The 24,562-nt window shown below is 46.7% G+C and overlaps 1 protein-coding gene across 1 annotated transcript; it reads left to right on the top strand.

Annotated features, from left to right (window-relative positions):
* Window positions 1-1,893: 1,893 nt before the first annotated feature.
* Window positions 1,894-23,428, top strand: PTGES2 (prostaglandin E synthase 2). The gene is made up of 7 exons (XM_060250643.1): window positions 1,894-2,313; window positions 7,835-8,029; window positions 12,160-12,215; window positions 13,248-13,397; window positions 16,503-16,703; window positions 17,418-17,535; window positions 20,573-23,428. The coding sequence occupies exons 1-7, from the start codon at window positions 1,894-1,896 to the stop codon at window positions 20,699-20,701; spliced, it is 1,269 nt and encodes a 422-aa protein (XP_060106626.1). The 3' UTR covers window positions 20,702-23,428.
* Window positions 23,429-24,562: the final 1,134 nt, after the last annotated feature.

Here is a 24,562-nt window from a genome sequence, read left to right on the forward strand (position 1 = left end):
AGGAGTCCAGTAGCATCTTCAAGACCAACAAGGTTTTATTCAGAATGTAAGCTTTTGTATGCATGTACACTTCATCAGACAATGGGATGGGGTACAGTGAGCAGAACTACATACAGCTGGCGGGCAGGGGTTAAGAATGGAAAGTGGTAGGAAGTCAGAATCCAATGGCAAAATAGTTAAATTAACAAACTGGAAGAACATTTGGTCTGGATAGCATTTGCATGGGAAACCAATAACACAGTAACATGTCAGCATGGGAGAATGATAGTGAGAGTGTCATGAGGCAGCAAATGCTGTCTGTTAATTGCTCTATTGCTTGCAAGTCTGGGTTAAACTGAGGACACGTCTTTCCCAGAGGTGTTCCTGTCTTCAAATTGCCAAACTAACCTTTCCTCCACAGTCCAGATGCATTTCTACTCCAAGGGACCAACAGGGGAAGTGCTTTGCAGCTTTCCCTCCCTCCAGGCGCTGAGCCACTGTCCAGCCACCCCTCCTGGGCCGGGCGAGTGCCTGCTGAGGCTGAGGGTGGCAAAGGAGAGGAAGTGGCAGAGTGGCAAACTTATACCCAGAATTAAACTTTGTTGGTCTTCAAGGTGCCAGTGGACCAGGGGTGGCCAAACTGTGCATGGGGAGCCACATGTGGCTCTTTCACACATTTTGTGCAGCTCTCAAAGCCCGCCCCGCCCCATCAGCAGGCTTGGAGAAGGCATTTATTTCATCAAATCACTTCTTGAAGCCAAGACAGCCAACAGCTTGGAGAATGTGTTTTAAGTTAAAGTTGTTTTCCTTCTACCTCCCCTTCCCCCATCTGTTTGCCTTCCTTCCTTGCTTGCAGCTTTCAAACATCTGATTGCAGGTCTCAAGCATTTGACATTTATCTTGTGGTTCTTACACTAAGGAAGTGTGGCCACCTCTGCTTTGGACTCAGTTATTTCATCCCCAAATAGATCCGGGTGGGCAGCTGTGTCAGTCTGAAGCAATAGAACAAAGTAGGAGTCCCCCAGCAAAGTTTTACTCAGAATGTAAGCTTTCATGTGCATGCACACTTCTTCAGAATTAGGTACAGTGAGCAGAGCTACATATAGCTGGTGGGCAGTGGTTTAGAATGCAAAGTGGTGCAAAGTTAAAATCCAATGGCAGAAAAGTAAAATTAACAAATTGAGAAGACCTTTGATCTGGGTAGCACTAGCATGGGAAACCAATAAAACTGTAACGTGTCAGAATGTCTGTTAATTATTCTATTGCTAGTAAGCCTGGGCCAAAATGAAGGCATTTATTTCTAAGTTTTTCCGGTCCAACTAATTTACCTTTTAACATGTAACATACATATAGACATCGTTATAGTTATTGGTCAAACTGTGGCTCTTTCACACATATTGTGTGGCTCTCGAAGTCCCCACTGCCCCATCGGCTGGCTTAGAGAAGGCATATCTCTCTTTAATTGGGGAGGGACAGTGGCTCAGTGGTAGAGCATCTGCTTGGGAAGCAGAAGGTCCCAGGTTCAATCCCTGGCATCTCCAAAAAAGGGTCCAGGCAAATAGGTGTGAAAAACCTCAGCTTGAGACCCTGGAGAGCTGCCAGTCTGAGAAGACAATACTGACTTTGATGGACCAAGGGTCTGATTCAGTATAAGGCAGCTTCATATGTAAATCCCTTCTCCAAGGCAAGACACCTAGCAACTTGGAAAAGGCATTTAAAATTAAAGTTGCTTTCTTCCCACCTCCCCCCCTTCCTGTCTTCCAGCTCTCACATATCTGACATTCATATCTTGCGGCTCTCAAACATCTGATGTTTATTCTGTGTGGCTTTTATGTTAAGCAAGTTTGGCCACCCCAGTATAGTGGGTAGGATCGGGTTGTGCGTATGCATTGACCTTTGAAAAAGCCAGGCCAGATGGGTAGGCGGTGTGGATTCCGCCCCGCCTCTGGAGCGACTGTGCCTAGTTTAGTCTCCCCACACCCCATCGCCGTCTTTGGTTGCAGGGCCTTCCCGCGTGGCTTTTGCGGCACGGCCAAGATGGCAGCGGCGGCGGCGGCTTGCAGCGGCTGGAGGTGCCTGGGGCGGTTCACATGGCGCCGCTGCGGCGGCCCCGGGCGGCTGAGCCTGCAGGAGACGCAGAGCCCGGCCCGGGGCCTGTCCGCCTCGTCGGGAGTCCGGAGCGGCGTGCAAGGCTGGGCCAGGAAGAGGAGCTCTCTGCTGCTGGGCGCCGCCTTCGCCCTGGGGGGCACCTTCGGCCTCTACCAGACCCTGCGGCACCGCTTCCACCGCCGCGAGCAGCTGGCCGAGCAGCAGCACCAGCAGCTGGTCGCCGAGGTAAAAAAATCAACTTAAGAAAAAGAAATCGCCCTAAAAAAAAAATAAGAAGCCCGCCGCCTCCCTTTGCTGCAGCCTTTGCAAAACTGTCACTTGCTCGTGCGGAGGGGCGCTTTCCTTGCAAGCTGCGTTGCTGATTTTTATTGCTAATTTATTCCTTGCAAGCTGCGTTGCTGATTGTTATTGGGGGCAGCAGGGGATCCCCCGGTTTGGAGGCCTTCCTGCCGCTTCAGGGTCATCAGAAAGTACGGGTGGGAGGGAAATGTCTGCTGGACGCTCTATTATTCCATATGGAGTCCGATTCCCGTAGGGAATAATGGAAAATTGATCCGTGGGTATCTGGGGCTCTAGGGAGGCTTTGTTTTGAGGCAGAGGCACCAAATTTTCAGCATAGCTTCCGGTGCTTCTCCTCAAAATAACCCCCCAGTTTCAAAAAGATTGGACGGGGGGGTCCAATGCTACGAGCCCCCAAAGAAGGTGCCCCTATCCTTCATTATTCCAAATGGAGGGAAGGCATTTAAAAGGAGCGCGGTCCCTTTAAATGTGATGGTCAGAACTCCCTTCGGAGGTCAGTAATGCTTGTCACACAACCTTGCTCCCGGCTGCACCCCGATGCCTCTCGGCTTCACCCCCAAAAGTCCCCAGATATTTCTGGAATGGAACCCTAGAGGGGCGCTTTCCTTCCATGTTGATTTTATTGCATTCCTAGCAACATCTTATGCTGGGGCGGAGAAAACGCAGGGCTTGGAAGAATTAAAAAGGGCGCAGCTGGAGTTTCTCACTCTGGCTCCCGGCCACCCGTTTGCAGCCCCAAACTTCACTTTATGATGATACAGTAACGTCAGATTGTAAACATCGCAATGCTGGGAAGGCACACCTGAACCAGGAAGTAAAAAGAGCCCTGTTTGGATCAGAGCATCCTGGGCCTACTGAATTCAGTATCCTCTTGTGTAAGGAGTTGGAGGGCGGGGGGCGCCTCTAAGCAGGGCATGAAAGCAGCAGGCCTTCTCGCAGTTTGGGCCTCAGGGTGTTATATTTAGAGATATAATGCCACTAGGCAGGGAGGCTCTATTCCGCATCCTTGTTCAATAACCACTGCTGGGCCTTTTTGATCTCGGGTTAACTAATCCCCCTTTAAAACTCACTAATCCAGTGGCCATGTCAGCGTCTTGTCAGTTACTTTCATAAAGGAATTCTGGGCCCTGTAAAAAAGAACTTTCTTTATGCCAGTCCTGAATTTACCGCTTGGCTTCGGTAGTAACTTCTGGGACAGAGGGAGGGAAATAGGTGTCTGTTACTGCACCATGCCCTATTATATAAATATATATTCATCCACCTGTAGGTGGCTTTTTTTCCATATCTGAAGAACTCCAGATACTTCAAGAGAAAGTGTGCCATCCCCTTTATTATTTGAGGGTTTTTTCCTGCACTTTGTCCTGGGCTTCACGATTGGGTTGACTAGAACTGTATGTGGTAGTCTAGATGTGGTGGTTCTGTAGATTGAAATAAAGGTATTATGAATCTGGCTATTCCGTTTTTTATAGCCTTTTCTAATAATCCCTAGGATAAAATAACCACTTTGACTTGAATCTTGTTCGTTATATTTGTTATTATGGACAGGATCTGTTAATAGCGGTTATTGGTATACTACCAATCAATTTTTGTTAGCCTAACCACCTTACAGGGTTGTTGTGAGGACAGAAAGGGAAAAGCGGCGTGTATGCCATCCTGATTGCGGAGGAAGGATGGAATGAAAACACATTATCCCTCCCTTCCTCCATAGCAGGGGTGGCCAAACTTGCTTAACTTAAGAGCCGCATAGGCTAATTGTCAGATGTTTGAGAGCTGCAAGACATGAACATCTGACGTTTGAGAGCCACAAGGCATGAACATCAGATGTTGGATGGAGGGGAGGGAGGAAGGAAAAAATAGATGAGGTGAGAGGAGGGAGAGAGGGGTGGAAAGAAAGCAACTTTAACTTTAAATGCATTCTCCAAGCCACCATGTGGCTTGGTGAAGTGATTTAAAGAGACAAATGCCTTCTCCAAGCTGGCCAACAGAGAAGCGGGGGCTTTAAGAGCCACGCAATATGTGTGAAAGAGCCACATGTGGCTCCCGAGCCTCAGTTTGGACACCCCTGCTCCATAGAGATAAGAACAGCATAAATGATTCTCCCTTTTCTTATTTGCCCTCACAACAACCCTGTAAGGTAGGGTAGGCTGAGAGAACATGATTAAGCAGCGGTGCTAGTGAACTTCATGACTCAGTCGTGTTTTTGAACTCAGGACCTGGTCTGGCACTATGCCCCTCCTGCTACAAATATGGGAATAATTTTACTGACCTACTTTACATGGTGGGAAATAATCAAAGCTCTTAGGGGGAAACCTAATTGAATACAGAATATTGTTTTATATTGTTCAGTGCATACATTTCCTCTATGACGAGTCTATTCAGAGCTTAATGAGATTGCCACCTGTTTAATGACAGGCAGAAATCCTGCATGTGTTGTTTTTCTTAGGCATGACAAAGCAGCCATGAGAGCCAGTTTGATGTAGTGGTTAAGTGTGTGGACTCTTATCTGGGAGAACCTGGTTTGATTCCCCACTCCTCCACTTGCAGTGGGTTTGATTCCCCACTCCTCCACTTGCAGCTGCTGGAATGGCCTTAGGTCAACCATAGCTCTAGTAAGAGTTGTCCTTGAAAGTGCAGCTGCTGTGAGAGCCTTCTCAGCCCCACCCACCTCACAGGGTGTTTTTTGTGGGGGGAGAAAGGAGATTGTAAGCTGCTCTGAGTCTCTGATTCAGAGAGAAGGGCGGGGTATAAATCTGCAGTCTTCTTCTTCATTGGGGGAAGGGAGCTTTTATTTTTTCATTTCTGCTTATCACGTGGCAAAGAGAAGACACTGGAGCTCTGCTAGGAGGGTGACAATACCCATTTTATGGTATTCCTAAAAATGAGCCAAGGATAACTAAGAAACATATTTCAGAATCCACGTTGAGTGTTTTGTCAAGATGAGAACCCAGAATGTGCGTTTCCCTTTGCCCCCAGTTAACTTGTGTACTAAGCTGAGAATTGGCAATAATTCTCTGGTGGCATTCTCTCCTATGGCATCTCTATGGTGAAAGCCACGTGTATTATGGGCTGACTCACAGAATGGACTGTACCATTCCAGGCTCTGCCATTCCATCTTAGAACATTTTCAAATGCAAAAGGGATAAATTTCCCTGCCAGTAGAAAACTGACCTAGCAGGAAGTGGGGTGGAGCTAGATATATCTCCTTTGTTTTTTCTTGCAAGAAACTTTTACAGGGAGGGGCGTTCTAAAGTAGTGTTTTCACTTACGGTATACTGGGATATAGGCCCATTTCCCACACGGTGGGAAAGGCCGGAGGTAGTAAAACTTTGCATTGCTTCAGATTGCAGGTGGTGGAGTCTCATTTTGAATATTCATTTTTGTGGACAAAGCCTGTGACCTCCATGCAAATAGAAAATTAGCTCTCTCCCTTTGCTTGCTATTCTTGCATTCTCTTTGCAAGATGTGGCTTGCTATTCTAGCATTCTCTTTGCAAAATGTGGTCCTTCACCTGCAGTTTGAAGTGATGCTATCCCTTCTTCCGTCTCAACGTTTCTGTGACCATTTCATTTCCCCTGGGCTGCCTTCTCTCTTCTCTCTCCAGGATTCTACCACCTAATTCTGTGTGCACTAGTAGAAAATGAGTTTTATAGCAGAAATGCAATGAGACCATACCCCTTTGGGGAAATGACATTTGGCATGTTTGCATGGGAATAAGGGGTCAGAGGGACTTACTGTACCTTTTAATTTTAGTCCTCATGCTGTCCCACACTTGGAGACAGGATACTCTGCATCGCAGTGGGTGTAACACAAAGGAATTCAAAGGGAAATTGAAAGGGGCTGATTGGCAGAGGCAATGGGCTGTTTCTGCATTATAATTCACTCAGTGCTTTGTTCCATTACTAGAATGGTTAGTGGGCTCCTCTATGACAAGAGTTTGCACTTTTTACCTATTGTTACAGTGAACAGCAGTTGCCAACAATTGTCAATTGCCAACAATTGTCAGCAATGACAGGCTGAATCAACAACCATCTTTGAAGGTGAATGTTAAAGGTCGAGCACCAGCACATTGTAAGGCCTTGAACCTGGAGCAAGGAAAGTTACGACATTTAGAACAGAATCATAGAACCTCAGAAGAAGATGAAGATATTGGATTTATATCCCGCCCTCCACTCCGAGTCTCAGAGCAGCTCACAATCTCCTTTCCCTTCCTCCCCCACAACAGACACCCTGTGAGGTGGGTGGGGCTGGAGAGGGCTCTCACAGCAGCTGCCCTTTCAAGGACAACTTCTGCCAGAGCTATGGCTGACCCAAGGCCATTCCAGCAGCTGCAAGTGGAGGAGTGGGAATCAAACCCAGTTCTCCCAGATAAGAGAGCTATGGCTGACCCAAGGCCATTCCAGCAGCTCCAAGTGGAGGAGTGGGGAATCAAACCCGGTTCTCCCAGATAAGAGTTCATGCACTTAACCACTATACCAAACTGGCTGTCTGGGAAGGGGCCATACAGGCCATCTAGTGCAGCTCCCTGCTCAATGCAGTATTGACTACTCAGACTAGCAGCGGCTCTCCAGGGTCTCAGGCAGACCTTTTTCACATCAGCTACTGCCCCGTCCTTTTTAACTGGAGGTGCCAAGGGTTGAACCTCGGATCTTCTGTATGCCAAGCGGATGTTCTACCACTGAGCCACACCCCTTCCCAGATGGTTGGCCAGCCTTGTCTAAGACCACCCGTGATGAGAGCAGTGTTTCCTCTAAGCTGGGTCAGGGTGAGCTAGTGCACAGTTTTTTAGCCTCCAGCTCACACATTTTTATCTTAGCTCAGGAAAAATGACCCCAGAGCAAACTAATTTATCCAGTAGCTCGCAGCTTTAATGCCAGTAGCTCACAAAGTAGAATTTTTGCTCACAAGGAGATGATATTGGGTTTATATCCCACCCTATACTCTGAATCTTAGAGTCTCAGAGCAGTCACAATCTCCTTTACCTTCCCCCCCCCCCACAACAGACACCCTGTGAGGTGGGTGGGGTTGAGAGAGCTCTCACAGCAGCTGCCTTTTCAAGGACAACTCTACAAGAGCTATGGCTGACCCAAGGCCATTCCAGCAGCCGCAAGTGAAGGAGTGGGAAATCAAACCTGGTTCTCCCAGATAAGAGTCCATGCACTTAACCACTACACCAAACTGACTCTCAGCTTAGAGGGAGTATTGACTGGGAGTGTCCTTATTTGTAGTCTCTGAACATAAGCAGAAGGCATTTTTTCCCCTCGCCACTGAGAGCCTGCAAGCAGCCCTGCGCTATCTGGCCTCAAGAAGCTGGGTTTTTGTGGTTCACATTCAAGTGGGTCTTGAACCACAGAATGTCTTATTATTATAAATCGTTAAACACTATGGGGGGTGGGGGGGGAGTTGTGTCCCTGAAGCCAGATCAGTGACCCATTCTCTTTCCCTCCAGCTCCCCGAAGGCACCCTCCAGCTGACTCTGTACCAGTACAAGACCTGTCCCTTCTGCAGTAAGGTGCGAGCCTTCCTCGATTATCATGGGCTGCCTTACGAAATTGTGGAGGTGAATCCAGTCATGCGGAAGGAGATTAAGTTCTCTTCCTACAGAAAGGTGCCTATTCTTCTGGTCAATGCTGGAAGTGCCCTGGTAAGTCTCTGGCTTGGCTGAGAGTCAGGCAGCTCTTCCGATTCTTCACCTGCTCTGACCTGTAGGCCGATAACGTCATGCCTGTAGCCACTTTGGCTGACGTTAATCCTGTGTTGTAACGTCTCCTCCTCTCTTTCCGCAGTTTTTTCCCTTGCTTCTTTCCCTCTCTCTCTCGTTCTGTGTTCTAAATTTCGATTGCTTCCTTCTCTCGGAGCCTTTAGATAGCATTGCTCTGAAGTGTTTTATAATACTCTGTAGATAACAATCATTTGTTTCTCTTTTTAAAAAAAAAGTGTGATTTTTTTTTTACCCATTCAAGTAATGGCAACTAGCCCTGTGGCGCAGAGTGGTAAGCTGCAGTATAGCAGTTCGAGCTCTCTGCTCATGACCTGAGTTTGATCCCGGCGGAAGCTGGGTTCAGGTAGCCGGCTCAAGGTTGACTTCAGGTAGCCGGCTCAAGGTTGACTCAGCCTTCCATCCTTCCGAGGTCGGTAAAATGAGTCCCCAGCTTGCTGGGGGGAAAGTGTAGATGGCTGGGGAAGGCGATGGCAAACCACCCTGTAAAAAGTCTGTTGTGAAAAGGTCGTGATGCAACGCCACCCCAGAGTCGGAAACGACTGGCGCTTGCATAGGGGACGACCTTGACCTTTTTAAATAGAGTTCTTATTGGTGGCATGCTAAGATTTCTTCTTTCTCCTGGTATATTTCAACTGAGCTTGAGCAAAGCCTGAATTTTATTTATTTATTTGAATTTTTGACTGCCCTTCCCAAAACCGGGCTCAGGGGAGTGTTCAACCATTATAATTATAACACAATAAAATTAATATAAATAAACAGTAAAAACATTACAGCTCCCTAAAAAACAAGACAGCATCAAGTCGTAGTGGTACCACTATCTTGCAGAGAGTGGGATTGCTGAGATGAATGAATAATCAGTGTTCACTTGGTTAGACAAATAAATTGCTGGAGGTTGTTTTCTCTTTAGCGGGTCTTTTTGGAAGCTATACAGACCCCAAAGGCTGAAGGGCTTTTACCAAATCCTTCCTTGCTTTGAGTTGAGGGGATGTACACAGCAAAATATTGCCTATTTTTACAATCCCTGATACGAAGCATGCTTATCTGAGAATAAGCCTGCATTAGATTTCTCCTTGACCTTTGGGAGCCACGCAATATGTGTGGAAGAGTCACATGTGGCTCCCAAGCCACAGTTTGACCACTCCTGGTCTAGTGGGTCATCCTTCTCCACATGATTGTTCACCTTATCAAAGAACTCTAGAAGGTTGGTGAGACAAGATCTTCCCTTACAGAATCTATACTGATTCTTCTTCAATAGCTTTTATTCAGCCTAGGGTTGCCAAGAACAATTCAAGAAATATCTGGGGACTTTGGGGGTGGAGCCTGGAGACTTTGGGGGTGGAGCCAGGAGACGTTGGGGGTGGAGCCAGGAGCAAGGGTGTGACAAGCATAATTGAACTCCAAGGGAGTTCTGGCCATCACATTTAAAGGGACAGCACACCTTTTTAAATGTATTCATTCCATAGGAAATAATGAAGGATAAGGGGCACCTTCTTTTGGGGCTCATAGAATTGGATCCCCTGGTCCAATCGTTTTGAAACTTGGGGGGTACTTTGGGGAGAGGCACTAGATACTATACTGAAAATTTGGTGCCTCTATCTCAAAACACAGCTCCCCCAGAGCCCCCGAAACCTCCAGATCAATTCCCCATTATACCCTATGAGAATCGATCTCCACATAGGGAATAATGAAGTGCTCAGCAGACTTCCCCCCACCCCTGTTTCTGGTGACTCTGAAGTGAGGGATTGGCCTCTAAGTCACATGGTCCTCTGGGGGCGGGGCTTCCCCTCGCCGGCCAGCTGACTGGGGGCGGGAAGAAGCCTGCGAAAGCAGAAGAACCCCCGCTGGGACCTGGGCATTGGCAAGCCTAATTCAGCCATTTGCCTACTAATTCTATCTTTGGAAATGAATTCCACTTACCCAGGATCAATGTTAGACTGAGTGGCCTGTAATTCCCCCTATCTCCTTTGAAACCATTTTAAAAAGATGGGAGTTATTATAGCTACCTTACAGTACCTTGGTTATTATAGCTACCTTGGGAATGGAGGCAGATTTTAGTGCTAGGATGCATATTTTTGTCAGCAGATTCACAAGTTCGCATTTGAGTTCTTCCAGAACTCATGGATGTATGGGCCTGGTGATATGTCAGTTTTTAATTCATCCATCAGTCATAGGAGCTCCTCAGATGCCACCTCAGGTCTTTTGACACCCCTCCCAAAATCGCTGATTCTGGAGAGGGCAAGCACCTCCCATCTTCACCCTGATCCTTCTGACTGCAGACGCCAGGGGCTGAACCCCTGTTGGGACCAGTGCTCTCTCTGCGGAACCTTCCGTGCAAAAATTCTTCTTTGTGACCTGTTGGCATTAAAGTTGTGAGCTACTGCATAAATCATTGTGCTCTGGAGTCATTTTTCCTAAGCAAAGACCCAAATGTGTGAAGTGGAGGCTAAGAAACTGTGAGCTAGCTCACACTAACTCAGCTTAGAGAGAACATTGGCTGGGACCCTTGCCGACTTGGTCCGTTACCGGGAAGGTGCCTGGTGAAATTTTCCTGGGAAGCAGTCCCACCACGGCTGGTAATAATAGATTAACAACAAAGCTGATGGGCAATAGGTTCAGGACAGACAAAAGGAAATGCAGCTTTACACAGAGAGTAATTAAAATGTGGAATTCACTGCCAGAGGATGTAGTGATGGCCCCAGGAATCAACAACTTGAAAACAACAACAACAACAATTTTTATTTGTATCCCGCCCTCCCCGCCGGAGCAGGCTCAGGGCGGCTAACAACATTATTTCATACGTTAGTCATACAATCAATAAAACTACATTGACAATTTAATTAAAATTCTAATTAAAATCTAAAATTAATAAGTTAATAAAATATATACTGGTGCTATGATTACGTTTTGTCAGTAGTGCGAGGAAGTCCCGCAGTATGAGTGTGCTGATAAGAGCAGCCTCGAGTAAAAGGTCAGGGTCATTGCCATCATCAGCCAAACGGACAGAGTAACGGTCTCTGTTATCAAATAGCTCTCCACGTCTCCAACACTCCTTCCTCCTCATCCACCCAAGGCAAAGTCTAAGGACTAGGTTGCTGGTTCTTATGGTAGAGCTGGCCTATCATGTTCCACCCCACTTAACTAGCTTCACATGCCTCTCATTAGTATAGTTGGAGTTACATAATGTTGCATCAGCAGTTTTTCACCTTAAAGTGCCTGGTGCTAACACGTTTACATTTATGATGGCGAGTTCTTTAGCAGTTTCCCTCTTAATCGGTGAAGGCCAACCGGAAGAGGGTAGTCTTGCAGGCCCTGCGGAACTGTTCAAGGTCCCGCAGGGCCCGCATTTCCTCTGGAAGTTGGTTCCACAGGCGTGGAGCCATGGTAGAGAAAGCTCGGTTGCAGGTGCTTTGCAACTTCACTTCTTTCGGATTAGATAGATTCCTGGAGAATAAGTCTATCAATGGCTGCTAGTCAGGGTGACTGAGGGGAACCTCCACTTTCAGAGGCACTGATCCTCTAAACCCTAGAGCCGGGAAGCAACATCAGAAGAAGGCCTCGACTTCTGTGCCCTGTTGTTGGCTGTCTAGGAACTGGTTAGCCAGTGCAGGATGCTGGACTAGGTAGACCATTGGTCTGATCCAGTAGAGTTCTTCTTATGTGCTTCTCAAGGGAAGGCCTTGGCCCCCGTGCCCTGTTGTTGGCCAACCAGTGTCGTCATGCCCCTTGTTTGGAGTACTGTGTACAATTCTGGTCACCACACCTCAAAAAAGATACTATAGCATTGGGAAAAGCCCAGAAAAGGGCAATTAGAATTATTAAAGGGTTGGAACACTTTCCCTACGAAGAAAAGTTAAAACGCTTGGGGTTCTTTAGCTTGGACATTGTACCCTGTTGGGGTCCCTGCTGTACACTCCAAAATCTCCAGGCATTTCCCAGCCCAGAGCCCTAATGACTAAACAAAGCTGCCCTTTGAGAGACTGCCTTCTGGTTAGATCTTGAACGCTTCCAAAAGTTTCCTCTAATTCCGGTTGTTTGTCTTGTTTCTCCTCCAGCAATTGAATGACTCCTCAGTGATCATCAGTGCCCTTAAAAGCCATCTCATTTCCAGGTAAGGAAAGAAACTTCTGATCCTTCCACCCCACACTGTTGTTTCCTTAGTCCAGTTTATGTTGCAGAAAAAGGCAGCAAAGCATTGCCACCTCAGCCAGCCATGCAGCTGTGCATAATTTTGGAGTCTTAATTGCACTCATAAGGATGACCGGCTGGTCAGATCTTGAACCCAAGTCCACCCTTGCAGGAGCACTGCTTGAATCCCTAGATTAAAAAGGAGAGGGTCAGGAGGGGGTCTGTTGTGGCAGTTTAGAAGCTGGGATCGGGGCATAGGTGCTTTCAGTGTTCTCTCGCTCTTTTCTGCATTCTCTTTTTTTAATCAAACTTTAAAAAATGATATACAGTGTGCAGTCAAATATTCACAAAATCTTAACCTTTTAAATCCGCTCTCCCTCTGACAAAAACCTAAAAGTTATTTATTTATTTATTTATGATTTAGATTTTTATGCCGCTCGCTCCAGAAGCGGACTCTGAGCGGCTAACAGCCGTGATAAAACAAGTTAAATTACAATTATAAAAGCATAAAAACATATACGGACCATTTAAAACACAATATTAGGTGCTATAAGAAAGATTTTATAACATAGTTAGTTTATCAATATCTCAGTTCTGTTCCTTTGTTATTCTATTCGCCATCTTATAGATAGTATTGTTCAGCAGAATAGCGGTGGCAGCCTCTTCCCACATTAGTTGTTATAGGCCTGTCGGAAAAGTTCAGTTTTACAGGCCCTGCGGAATTGGGAGAGGTCTCTCAGGGCTCTCGTGGCCTCTGGGAGAGCATAATAACACATCTATACCATTATCCTCGGATCAGATTCAGCCAGGCGAAGTTCAAGAAGTAGATACGACAAGACAATATGATCAAAATAAAAAGCTGCAAAAGAAACTCCCTACATAGACATGACTGGGTAGAAATGGCGTCAAATGACCACTGTCTCGGTTTTAGGAGAACCGCTCCTTTTTTTTTTTTTTTTTAGTCCCCTGGAAAAAAATTAAGCATCCCTGTTTGCCTGTTGCCTTTTCCTTCTAGGAAGAGTTTGGATGAGATCGTGTCCTATTACCCTTCTATGAAGGCCCTGAACGACCGGGGGAAAGAAGTGACGGAGTACAACAATAAATACTGGCTCATGTTGAATGAGCAGGAGACAATGCACCTTTACCCCATCAAAGCTGCAAGGACGTAGGTATTATTTTGATGTGGAGGGTACGTTCTTGTTGATGTTTCCCATAATGCTTCTCTTCAGAGCTTTGTCAGAGGAGTTCAGTTCAGCCATTATTCTAAGCCCTCTTTTGTGCTAACCGTGGTATAGAATGCAAGCCACACAATGGGCTTCCAATTCCACATAAGAACATAAGAGAAGCCATGTTGGATCGGGCCAGTGGCCCATCCAGTCCAACACTCTGTGTCACACAGTGGCCAAAAAAACCCAGGTGCCATCAGGAGGTCCATCAGTGGGGCCAGGACTCTAGAAGCCCTCCCACTGTGCTTCCCCCCAAGCACCAAGAATACAGAGCATCACTGACCCAGACATAAGAACATAAGAGAAGCCATGTTGGATCAGGCCAATGGCCCATCCAGTTCAACACTCTTGTGTCACACAGTGGCTAAAAAACAGGTGCTATCAGGAGGTCCACCAGTGGAGCCAGGACACTAGAAGTCCTCCCACTGTTGTCCCCCCACAAGCACCAAGAATACAGAGCATCACTGCCTCAGACATAAGAACATAAGAGAAGCCATGTTGGATCAGGTCAGTGGCCAATCCAGTCCAACACTCTGTGTCACACAGTGGCCAAAAAAACCCCAAGTGCCATCAGGAAGTCACCAGTGAGGCCAGGACACTAGAAGTCCTCCCACCGTGCCCCCCAAGCACCATGAATACAGAGCATCACTGCCCCAGACAGAGAGTTCCAATGATAAGCTTTGGGTAATAGCCACTGCTTATTGTTGGAACTCTCTGTCTGGGGCAGCGATGCTCTGTATTCTGGGTGCTTGAGGGGGGCACAGTGGAAGGGGTTCTAGTCCACAAGTGAACTGTGCTAGTTTTTCATGTTCTGCCTTCCTCAGTATGCCTATTTCTATCAGTCAGGGATCCGGGGTGGGGGGAATTGCTAAAATTCTGGTTTTGCAGGTGTTTGATTTGAGGTTTGCTGACTGATCACAAATGATGGCTTGTCAGTTCGGACACTGCTTCACACTGTGGTATTTTACTGTAATTTTTTTTTGAGTACTTGAAAGTTTTGCAATCTTGTTATGGCCTATGGCTAATACAATAAAGTTTGACTTGACTGTAACTAACCCTCCTTAACTGTGGTTAGGTAGGATTTCCAAATTAACAATAAACAGAAAAAAACTCCTCTCTGCTTTATTGCGAAAGGGGGGGGGGGAGATAATTTACCAAAAACTTGGCAGATATCCTGCTTTTCTCCTATGCCCAGTTGAACATATGAACATATGAAGCTGCCTTATACTGAATCAGACCCTTGGTCCATCAAAGTCAGTATTGTCTTCTCAGACTGGCAGCGGCTCTCCAGGGTCTCAAGCTGAGGTTTTTCACACCTATTTGCCTGGACCCTTTTTTTGGAGATGCCAGGGATTGAACTTGGGACCTTCTGCTTCCCAAGCAGATGCTCTACCACTGAGCCACCGTCCCTCCCCCAGTTCCAAGTCTTGGAATATCTGGGGCATCCCCAGTGATTTTGCTGAGGGTGCCACAGCCTAATTTTAGCGCAACTTCAATTTATTGTGGTGAGATCAACAAGCCAGCAACAAGATGGCCGCCGACAACAGGGCATGGAAGTCAAGACTTTCCCCTGATGTTGTCTCCTGGCTCTGGAATTCTGAGGGTTAGTGCTTCTGGAGGTGGAGAATAAGAACGTAAGAGCCCTGCTGGATCAGACCAGTGGTCCATCTAGTCCAGCATCCTGTCTCATGCAGTGACCGACCACTTCCTCCGGACATTCAGTAAGAGGGCCTAGGGGTTGAGGCCTTCTGACAATGTTGCCTCCTGGCTCTGGGATTCTGAGGCTTAGTGCCCCTGAATGTGGAGGTTCCCCTCAGTCACTGTGGCCAGTAGCCATTGATAGCCTTATCCTCCATGAATCTTATCTAAACCCCCTTTAAAGCTGTGTATTCCTGTGGCCATCACTACTTCCTCTGGCAGTGAATTCCAGATTTGAATCATTCTCTGGGTAAAGTAGTATTTCCTTGTTTCCTACTGCCCATCTGCAGCTTGATTCAATGTCCTCAAGTTCTAGTGTTTTGGGAGAGAAAGGAAAACTTCTCTTTGTCAGCTCTCTCCACCCCATGTATAATTTTATAAACCTCTCTCATGTCTCTACCTTATTTGTCTCATAAGAGCATACTATATACACACACACACACTCACACACACATATATACACCATACTGGACTTTATGAATATCATAGATGAACTGCGGCAGACATTCCCAAGTCTTGCAGCGTTCTGTTCTAAACTGCATATGGAATGATAATATGAAAATTCTTCCTGTGTTTTTTCTCTTGGGGAGAATCCCTCATTTAGGATGCCTCTCAGCCTCTTAGCACCTGTTTCTTCCTCCCTCCCTGTCAGGTCGGCAGATTCAATAACGAGTCAGTCGTTGTTGATACAAAGAAACTACTTTATTGATACTGATACTTGAGGCTAAGCCAGCATTGAAAGACTAAAGAGTATATCATGATACATTGCATATAAGGGATACTTCAGAGGAATTCCTAAGGGGGGGGGGATTATGTAGTGAACATTCACACATTGATGTTACCATTTCGTTCTCAGGCTTGAATGGCCTTGATCGTCTTGGGCTCTTGACTCCCTCCTGAGAGCCAAGCCTGAGAAGGCACAGATAAGACTTTCACATCTTTCCATTTCAAAGCAAAGTTACCCACTACAGGAAAGGAGGGGGTTAGGGAAGGTTTGAGCTAGCAGCATTTGGTTATACTTTGGTTCTACCCAGAATGCTCTTTGACTGAGCCAGAGTTTACAGACAGACTTGACACTCCCTCCCTTGGCTTAGGGTCGCTGTGTCTGGATTGGGAAATACCTTGAGATTTGGGCTGTGGAGCCTGAGAAGGGTAACTTTGGGGAAGGAAGGGACTTTAATGGGATATAATACCACCTTCCATAGCAGCCATTTTCTCCAAGGGAACAGATGTCTGCTGCCTGGAGATCAGTTGTAATCCCAGAAGTTTTACAGCCACCACCTAGAGGTTAGCAACCCTCAACTCCCCATCTTTTAAAAACAGCTCTACTCTTCCTTCGTTTTTAGGGAGGAAATGAAATGGCGGAAATGGGTGGATGACTGGCTGGTACACCTCATCTCGCCCAACGTTTATCGCACGCCCGGTGAGGCCCTGGCGTCTTTTGACTACATTGTCCGTGAGGGCAAGTTCGGTACACTGGAGGGCTTCTTTGCCAAATACCTGGGGGCTGCTGCCATGTTCTTCATTGGTAAGAGGCTGAAGAGCAGGTGGGTATCTCCAACGTCCTCTCCCAGGCTTGTTGCCTTATTTTAGGTGTGAGGAGAGCCCGGCTGCCGTAGGTGACTGAGGGAGTTCCATACCTGTGTTTAGTGTTTCTTTACTTAAAAGGTTTTTATCCCACCTTTAGGATCCCAAGGCGGCTTACACCTGGGCAGATTTAACAACTGCCCACATATGTGCATTCTGCATTGTATATACAAATAAGAGTATTGCAAAAGCCCCAGCTGACATGAGCAAAATTGCCACAGCAGAGCAGAGGGAGAGGGGCAGTCCTGCAAACAAGGGGGCCCAGGGCTACATGGGGTTTTGTCTGCGATCACCAGTACTGTGAACTGAGCCTGATAACAGATGGACAGCCAATGGAGGGTCTGCAGAATGGGAATCCCAAGGCACGCTCCTGCTAATAGCTGAGCTGCATTCTGGACCAGCTGGAGTTTCTGAGTTGGTTTTGAGACTGAGCGACGGACAATCCACTTGAGCGCTCCCTGTAATCCTCTTAAAATGTCTTTTATATTGCTTAAAAACCCCATCTAATGCACTTTGAAGCGTCTTTAGCAGTAGATTTGTCCTGATTTTAGAGGTTTGGCTAGAACATAAAATGGAAAGCTAAGAATCCTCGTGTCTGCATGTGTGTGTCTCGATGTTCGGAAAGCAAGACAAAATGAACACATTCCTAAATGCTAAACTTCCTCTTTGCATAGGCACCATCTGCAGGACAATGTCAGAGAAGATCTGTACGAAGCAGCCAATGAATGGGTAAAAGCCATCGGCAAGCACCGGATGTTTATGGGGGGATCCCAGCCGAACCTTGCTGATTTGGTAAGGAATTGGCCGGAGCTGGTTAGAGTCAATAGTTTTGGACTGTCTGTTCTCTCCTTCACTACAGATGGGCTGTTGGTGACCAAATACTGATTTAATACAAATTGCAATTTCTTTCCATAATTTATTTTCATTAAAATAAAGAGGGGGGTGGGTGGGAAACAGACCCCTTTCGTTCAACCCTGTTGTATAGAAACAGTCTTCCAATGAATGAAGCTGGATTTATATGGAAACTCTTAATACACAAAGAGCCCGTTTTTCTTGTCAGAGAAGTTGAGGAAACAGATCCATTTCTTCGTTGGATCTCACTGTGTCTGTTTCTGCCAGATCCGGAACATTAATCAGCTGTGCCTGTTTGGCTGGTATGGCAGAAAACCAAATGCTGGGATACGCTTAACAGGGGTGGCCAAACGTGCGTAATATAAGAGCCACATAGAATGTAAATCAGATGTTTGAGAGCCACAAGACAGGAAAGAAGGAAAATAGAGGAGGGAAAGAGGTGGAAAGAAAGCAACTGGAAGTTTAAATGCATTCTCCCAGCTGCTGTCTTGCAGGGCAGTGGGGGTTTCGAGAGCCACACAATATGTGTGAGAGAGCCACATGTGGCTCCCGAGCCTGAGTTTGGCCACTCCTGTCTTAAACCAGAAGGCGGCCTAAGAAATCATGGCATCTTGCCTGCCTTATTTATGATGCGTATATTAGAAATGTGATAGCTAGAGTCACTAAACTGCAGGTAGCTCCTGGAGAGCTCCCCCAAGTAACCAAGATCAGTTCCCCTAAGAAAATGGCTGCATTGGAGGGTGGTCTTGTACACTGCTGAAGTCCCACCCCACCCCTCCCCGAATCCCACCCTGACCAGGCTCCGCTCCCCAATTCTCCAGGCATTTTCCAGACCAGAACCAACAATCCTCCAATAACCTGGTTTAAGAAGGGAGGTAGGCCCAGCAGTCAGATTATCAATGAAATTTTGACAGTGCTCTGTAAGCAGAGGGTACCTCACTGCAGGCCTCATTTTGGGTAGGAGCTCACAGGAGCAGAGCTCCAGAACCTCTAAATTTTATCGTGCTCTTTCTTTCTTACATTCCACCCCCACCCCCCAAAAAAACTTGCTTCTGGGCTCCATTATTCAAACCCCCTGGGAGAATTTTGCTGAATAATATTTTTGTCCCCGCGGAAAAAAAACGGGAAAATAACGAAAACGTATAAAACAGACAGATGGAAATCATCATGCCCCTGTGGCCGCATAGGAGGAAGTCATTTAAAAAGTATGACAGGAGTAAGGTGTTATGTTGACAATTCAAGAAACATTTTCAGTTAGATGCTGAGCAGATAGAATTGAGTCCACCTTCCAGTGATGTCAGGGGTTTGTGGCAAATGCAAGTGAGTTGTGCTCATGAGCTCTGGCACCTCTTTTTCTTCAAAACGATCCCTGCCTCACTCAGATTTCTGTAGGCGGAAGGTAGTCACTCAGATTTTATCAGTGCAACTTGTCGTTTCTTGTGTTGATTTAATCCCTGCATGATGGTACCATGTAGTCGCTGCACTTGTGGGTGGGGGAGGCCTGAGAGCAGATGGCAAACACCAGCAGTCTTATTTTATTTACTTCGTTTTTACCCCGTCTTTCTCCCCAACAAGGACTCAAAGTGGCTTACACCATTCCCTTCTCCTCCATTTTATGCTCACAGCAGTCCCTATGAGGTAGGTTAGGCTGAAAAGGGTATGACTGGCCAAGATTACCCAGAGCTTCCAGGGCACAAGTGGGGATTCGAACCCAGATCTTCCAGATTGTAGTCCAACACGCTTAGCCACTACACCATGCTGGCTTTCTCACTGCGATGTTGGGGTGTGTCCATTCACAAAAATAATCTTGTGGCCTGAAGTTGAGAAGGATAAGCTCTCCTATAATGGGTCTTGTCAGGGCTTTTTTTGTAGCAGGAACTCCTTTGCATATTAAGCCACACCCTCCTGATGTAACCAGTCCAACAAGAGCTTCCAGAGGTCTTCGTACAGGGCCTACTGTAAACTCCAGGAGGATTGGCTACATCAGGGTTGTGTGGCCTAATAGGCAAAGGAGCTCCTGCTACAAAAAAAAACCCCTGGGTCTTACTAAAACCTACTCTCTCCCATGGTAAAAATTGCTGCCCCTTTCTGTCCTGTATATCACAATGAGCTGAGCTTCTGCTTATCTAATCCTGTATTGCCGGGGTGTCAAACATGCAGCCCAGGGGCTGAATCAGGCCCCCGGAGGGCTCCTATCAGGCCCATGAGCAACTGGCTGTCATCTGCTTCTTTCTCCCCCTCTCTTGCTTCCTTCTGCATCACAGCTTGCTTTGCCAGGCTTGCTCAATCACACAGGAGCTACATAGCAAAACCTCTATTTTCTCAATTGACTGAGGCGCCTCCTCCCTTGGGGGGGAAGGGGGGAGGCAAAGCTTGTTTTGCCAGGCTCTCTCAATCGCACAGCAGAGCTACTGAGCCAAGCCTCTCTCCCTTCTATTGGCTGAGGATCCTCCCCCTCCTGGTCCCCTGGGGAAGGAAGGAAAGAGCCAGAGCTTCCTCTGCCCAGTCCCATGGGAGAAATACAAAGAAAGCACCTTTAAGACCAACGAGTGCTAACATTTAAAGCTTGTTTTAAGGTTTTTTTCTTAAAATCTTTAACTGTGTTTGTCTGTGTCCTATATAAAGTTTATATCTCTGATACCCAATCTTAAATAAGTACACACATGGCCTGGCCAACATGGCCCGTTCCAACCTGACATGGCCCGGCTCAACAACGTCTCATCTATGTCAGATCTGGCCCTCATAACAAATGAGTTTCACCCCCCTGCAGTATTGTATCCTCTGACAAGCAGTGGCTTTCCAAGGGCCTAGGCAGAGAGAGGTCTTTTCCGACCCTGCTCCCTGAAATCATTGAATTAGTGGTTCTAGGGATTGAACTAGGCATGTACTTGCTGAGCTACGGCCTCTCCAGGCTAGACTTACATATGATGGCTTTGGAACTAGCTTTATAGGATTTCTCCTTTTCTTATCTGCACAGGCTGTCTACGGAGTCTTACGGGTCATGGAAGGACTGGAAGCTTTTGATGACATGATGACTCACACCAAGATTCAGCCTTGGTACCGTCATATGGAGGCGGCCATTGGACATGCCGGAGCTGCTAATTGATGTCTTCTACTGCTGACTTGCAGCCGTCGCCTGCAGCCCAAGGCCCGCTTGTAGAGAAAAACATTTTGAGTTGCAAGCAAAAAAAGACCTTCACGGAGACGGGACTGAAATGAACTAACTGAAATGCCCAATGGAGACATAGTAAAGATTTCTGGGGCAGCCAGGGCCACATTTTCTAGGAAGCATAGAGTGTTAGAGGTACACAGTAGACATTATGCTTGGCAAGAGAATTCTGGTTTTAAATGTGCACGGAGAGCATCTGCGATTGTACGGACCGCAGCGTTGGCTGTTTTTGTTCCGTTTTTGAGATTTGACTTCCGATTCTGTTTCTGACTTGACCTACACATCTTCCTGACCGTTTTGAAACACTGTTAATGGCGCAGAGACTTGCTGAAGGAGATCAAGGAAACGAGGCGCTTGGCAAAAGAACCACCTGGTGCGATGGTAGAGAAGGGATACCTGTAGAAGAAACGCACTTCCAGCTCTTCAAAGGCAATGGGTTTGGAACATTTCCCCCCTCCCCCTATAGATTCCAAAGTGGTTTAATTTCTTCCTCTGGGATGCAGTCTCTAGTTACGGGCTTCTGTGTTACCTGCCGGCAGACTCAGATAGCATAGTATATGCTGGCAGCAAACAGTTATGGAATGTTCCTTTGAAAATGAATTACCTTTCTGGAAATGCGTCTCCTGACTGGAACAAGTGAAAACTGAGTACCTCCTCCACTCATGAATTGCTGCCTAGCTAAGAAAATGGGTTGTGCGTTCCTAAGTTCCTGCCTAGAAGATGCTTCCTTGTCAGAATGAGTGTTGGCATGCATTAGGGCTTAGGGAGATCCCTGGCCTTGACTGGGAACTACGGTAAGCCAAAGAGACACGCCTCTTGGCTAGCAGGGAGGACACATTACCCCTTTATAGAGCTGCTGCTGAATTTGCAGCTGACCCGTGCCATCTCTGCGTAGGACAGACAGTGGAGGTGATTAGCCGGTAAAGCTGCTCCCAGCCTCTTGGGAAAAGGCTGGGGGGGGGGGATGTGTGTAGTTTGCAGAACTGCTTTTGTAAGGGCCTGAAGGTGGTCCCCACCTGGGCAGGAGGGAAGCCACCTGGAGCAGGGGGAACCAGGTGTCTACAAACTTCCTTCCCTTCGCTATCTGGGGTGATGCATCCAGGGTGAGGTGAGGCCAGAACTGCCCACACATACACAGACCACATACATGAAGACTGTACCTGCAAGAATGGCAAATATGTAAATTTCTACATAGATCTGATTATCACACATTATGGTTTAAACACAGGCAGCACGTAACTTATATATGGAAGTGTGGTAAAATGTAAAATATCCCTGACGGTTAGGACAGTTGGCTTACTCTTTGATTGTTAGATTGGTTTAACGGTTATTTGCTTAATGAGCAAGAAATCCTTGGAATTGCAGAGCGGCAAGAGGAGTGTTGGGTTTCTTCGACTGAATTCTCAACTTACTCAGCGGTTTTGGGGGAGTGGAGGGGATTGGGAAGATGTACAACAGCATGGTTATAAGTCTGTAGAATAGATGCAGCTTCAAGCAAATTTGCCTTTGTTGGTTTCTATGGGTTATGGTAGTCTTCAGCGTGAATCGCAGAATTAGCCTGCCGTGTTTATGTCCGGGAAGGGAGTCACTACACTGGATCACAGTGGGGCTTGCTTTTTAAATAAACATAGATAGGATTGTGCTGTGGATGAAACCGTGGATGTCAGTGGGACTGCTCTGTGAAAAGCAGCCCTTTGAAGCTGTGCATCCTTCTGTGTTTCTGAGCGGATCAGCACTCGAAAGTTGGGTTGATTGGCAAGCCAAAAACAATTCTGCTGAAGGTAATGGGGTTACTTCATTGCATACGACCGGATGATTGCTGCTGAAATTGAATCTGCATTTGCTTTTCAGTTGGCCTAATGCAAAATTCAGAAATGAATTTGATGTCTTCCCCCCTCCATCCCTCTTCATTTTCAAAGCAGTCCTTCCCTTATAATCTACTATTGTGTGTGTGTGTGGGGGGGGAGTTCTGCTGAAATCAAAGACTTGCTTCCATGCTGATACTCTGAGCAACAGCAGAAAAAAACCCAGCAGGTTTCTGTGATACCCAGCCTCCAAATTAATAAAAGGAAAAATAACAAGACAAAGATTATATATTCTCTCAAATGCTCTCATACAAAACACTTAAAGACATTCATACCCTGGCAATAGAACACTCAGTAACATAAATATAAGGACCAAAATTCCAAGTACTTCAATGACAACTTACTGTCTATTAATCAAAGTGTGGTCCTCCAATTCTTCAAGGATCCCCAGTTCAAAATTGTTCCTGAGGAGTCCAGAAGTAGTAGTAACAGAAACCTGTTGGGTTTTTTTCTGCTACTCTCCACTGTGATTCTCTTGTTGGTTTCAAATACTCTGAGCAATGGCATGTTGAGTTGCAGCTTCCCTTCCTGTGAGAATTCTTCTTTATGCGATTGTCACAGGCACTGACAATTTGGGGAAGTTGGGAGTTGGTGTGTGCATTGCCAGTCCTTGAAGCAGAAGTTCGCACTGTCTGTGAAAGGAAAACGCCTCCCCCTCCATTTTCCTCTTGTTCCATAGACTGCTTTCAGTAGAGTGAGTTGACTGTGCAAAGATATCAGGGATGCACCCACCTACGGATTTTTCTCTGGACTTGAAGAAACGATATTTGGAATAAAGTATATTTGTTGCTGTTTGGCAGAATCTTGTTCTCGTCTCTGTTTTTGTATGCAGCATTTCTGCAGTGAATTATTATTATCGGGGTTGGTGGTATTTTTGTATTTGGTGTGTGTATCTGTACCTCATGGCAACCTCTGGTGACTGACCCCTACAAGGGGCCTGGAGGATATTCAGAGTGGTGCGGGCATTAGATGCTTTAAATCTGATCACTTCCAAGGGTGCACCATTCAGTGGTCAGCAAAACTACAATTTTTCTGTTGTGGTTAAAATGCTGGACTGGGATTTGGGAAGAAGGGGGTTCCCGTTCTCCCTTTGCTCTGTTTTTGGACTGTTTGCATCCAGCCTAACCCCACCTCACAGTGTTCTGAGCTGTTTTGAGAAAGGGGTGTGGCCTAGGGGAGAAATCTACTCAACAAACAAGTGGGCAGAATATCTCACCAGATGCAAATGGTATTAAAACCATACATGAGCATTCATTTGTTTATACACCACTTTTCTCTCTAGCGGGCATTCAAAGTGGCTTCAAACATACATAATTTCCCCTCTTCCGTTCTCTTAGCACAACAACCCTGTGAGGCAGGTTAGGCTGAGCGACTCTCCCAAGGTCACCCAGCAAGCTTCCATGATGGAATGGGGATTCAAACGTGGCTTGCAAGAACAGGAGCTGTGGTGTAGTAGGCAGAGCAGGCCTTGAATTCAACAGAAGCGCGGCTCCTGAACCTTTCTGATGCCCCCCCCTCCTCCCCACCTACTTATCTTGTCCATGGAGTAGAAGGTGCAGCTGCATAAACCCTGGATTAGGAGAGCAGGCAGCCAACCACCCACCAGGGGCGTTGCCACACCCCAGCAGCCCTCATCAACCCCTGGAGAAGCCCCTTTTTTCACTTCTTACGTGATTTTGGGCGGTGGGTGGCTTTCTAGCCTTTGGACTGTGGGGGGCGGGGAGCAGCCAAGGAGAGTCCCAGGTGAGCAAGACGTGCTTGCCCTCACTTGCCCAGGGCTCGTTTCTTGCCTTGGGTTGCTTTTGGCTGGTGGGGGGAGGGTAACATATGCTAATGAGCTCCACCACCTATTTTTCTACAAAATGACCAGAGGGTCAGAGTGTCAGGCTAGGATCTGGGAGATCCAAATATGAATCCTCACTTTGCCATGGAA

The sequence above is a fragment of the Heteronotia binoei genome, chromosome 12 (assembly GCF_032191835.1).
Source record: "Heteronotia binoei isolate CCM8104 ecotype False Entrance Well chromosome 12, APGP_CSIRO_Hbin_v1, whole genome shotgun sequence".
Lineage (NCBI taxonomy): Eukaryota > Metazoa > Chordata > Lepidosauria > Squamata > Gekkonidae > Heteronotia > Heteronotia binoei.

What these genes read in the sequence shown, in the direction of transcription:
- PTGES2 (XM_060250643.1), top strand. Translation starts at nt 1,894, where the DNA reads ATGGGTAGGCGGTGTGGATTCCGCCCCGCCTCTGGAGCGACTGTGCCT. An exon ending in CCCATCAAAGCTGCAAGGAC is followed by an intron (nt 13,398 to 16,502) that starts GTAGGTATTATT and finishes CTTCGTTTTTAG; the next exon opens with GGAGGAAATGAAATGGCGGA. An exon ending in AGCCGAACCTTGCTGATTTG is followed by an intron (nt 17,536 to 20,572) that starts GTAAGGAATTGG and finishes TTATCTGCACAG; the next exon opens with GCTGTCTACGGAGTCTTACG.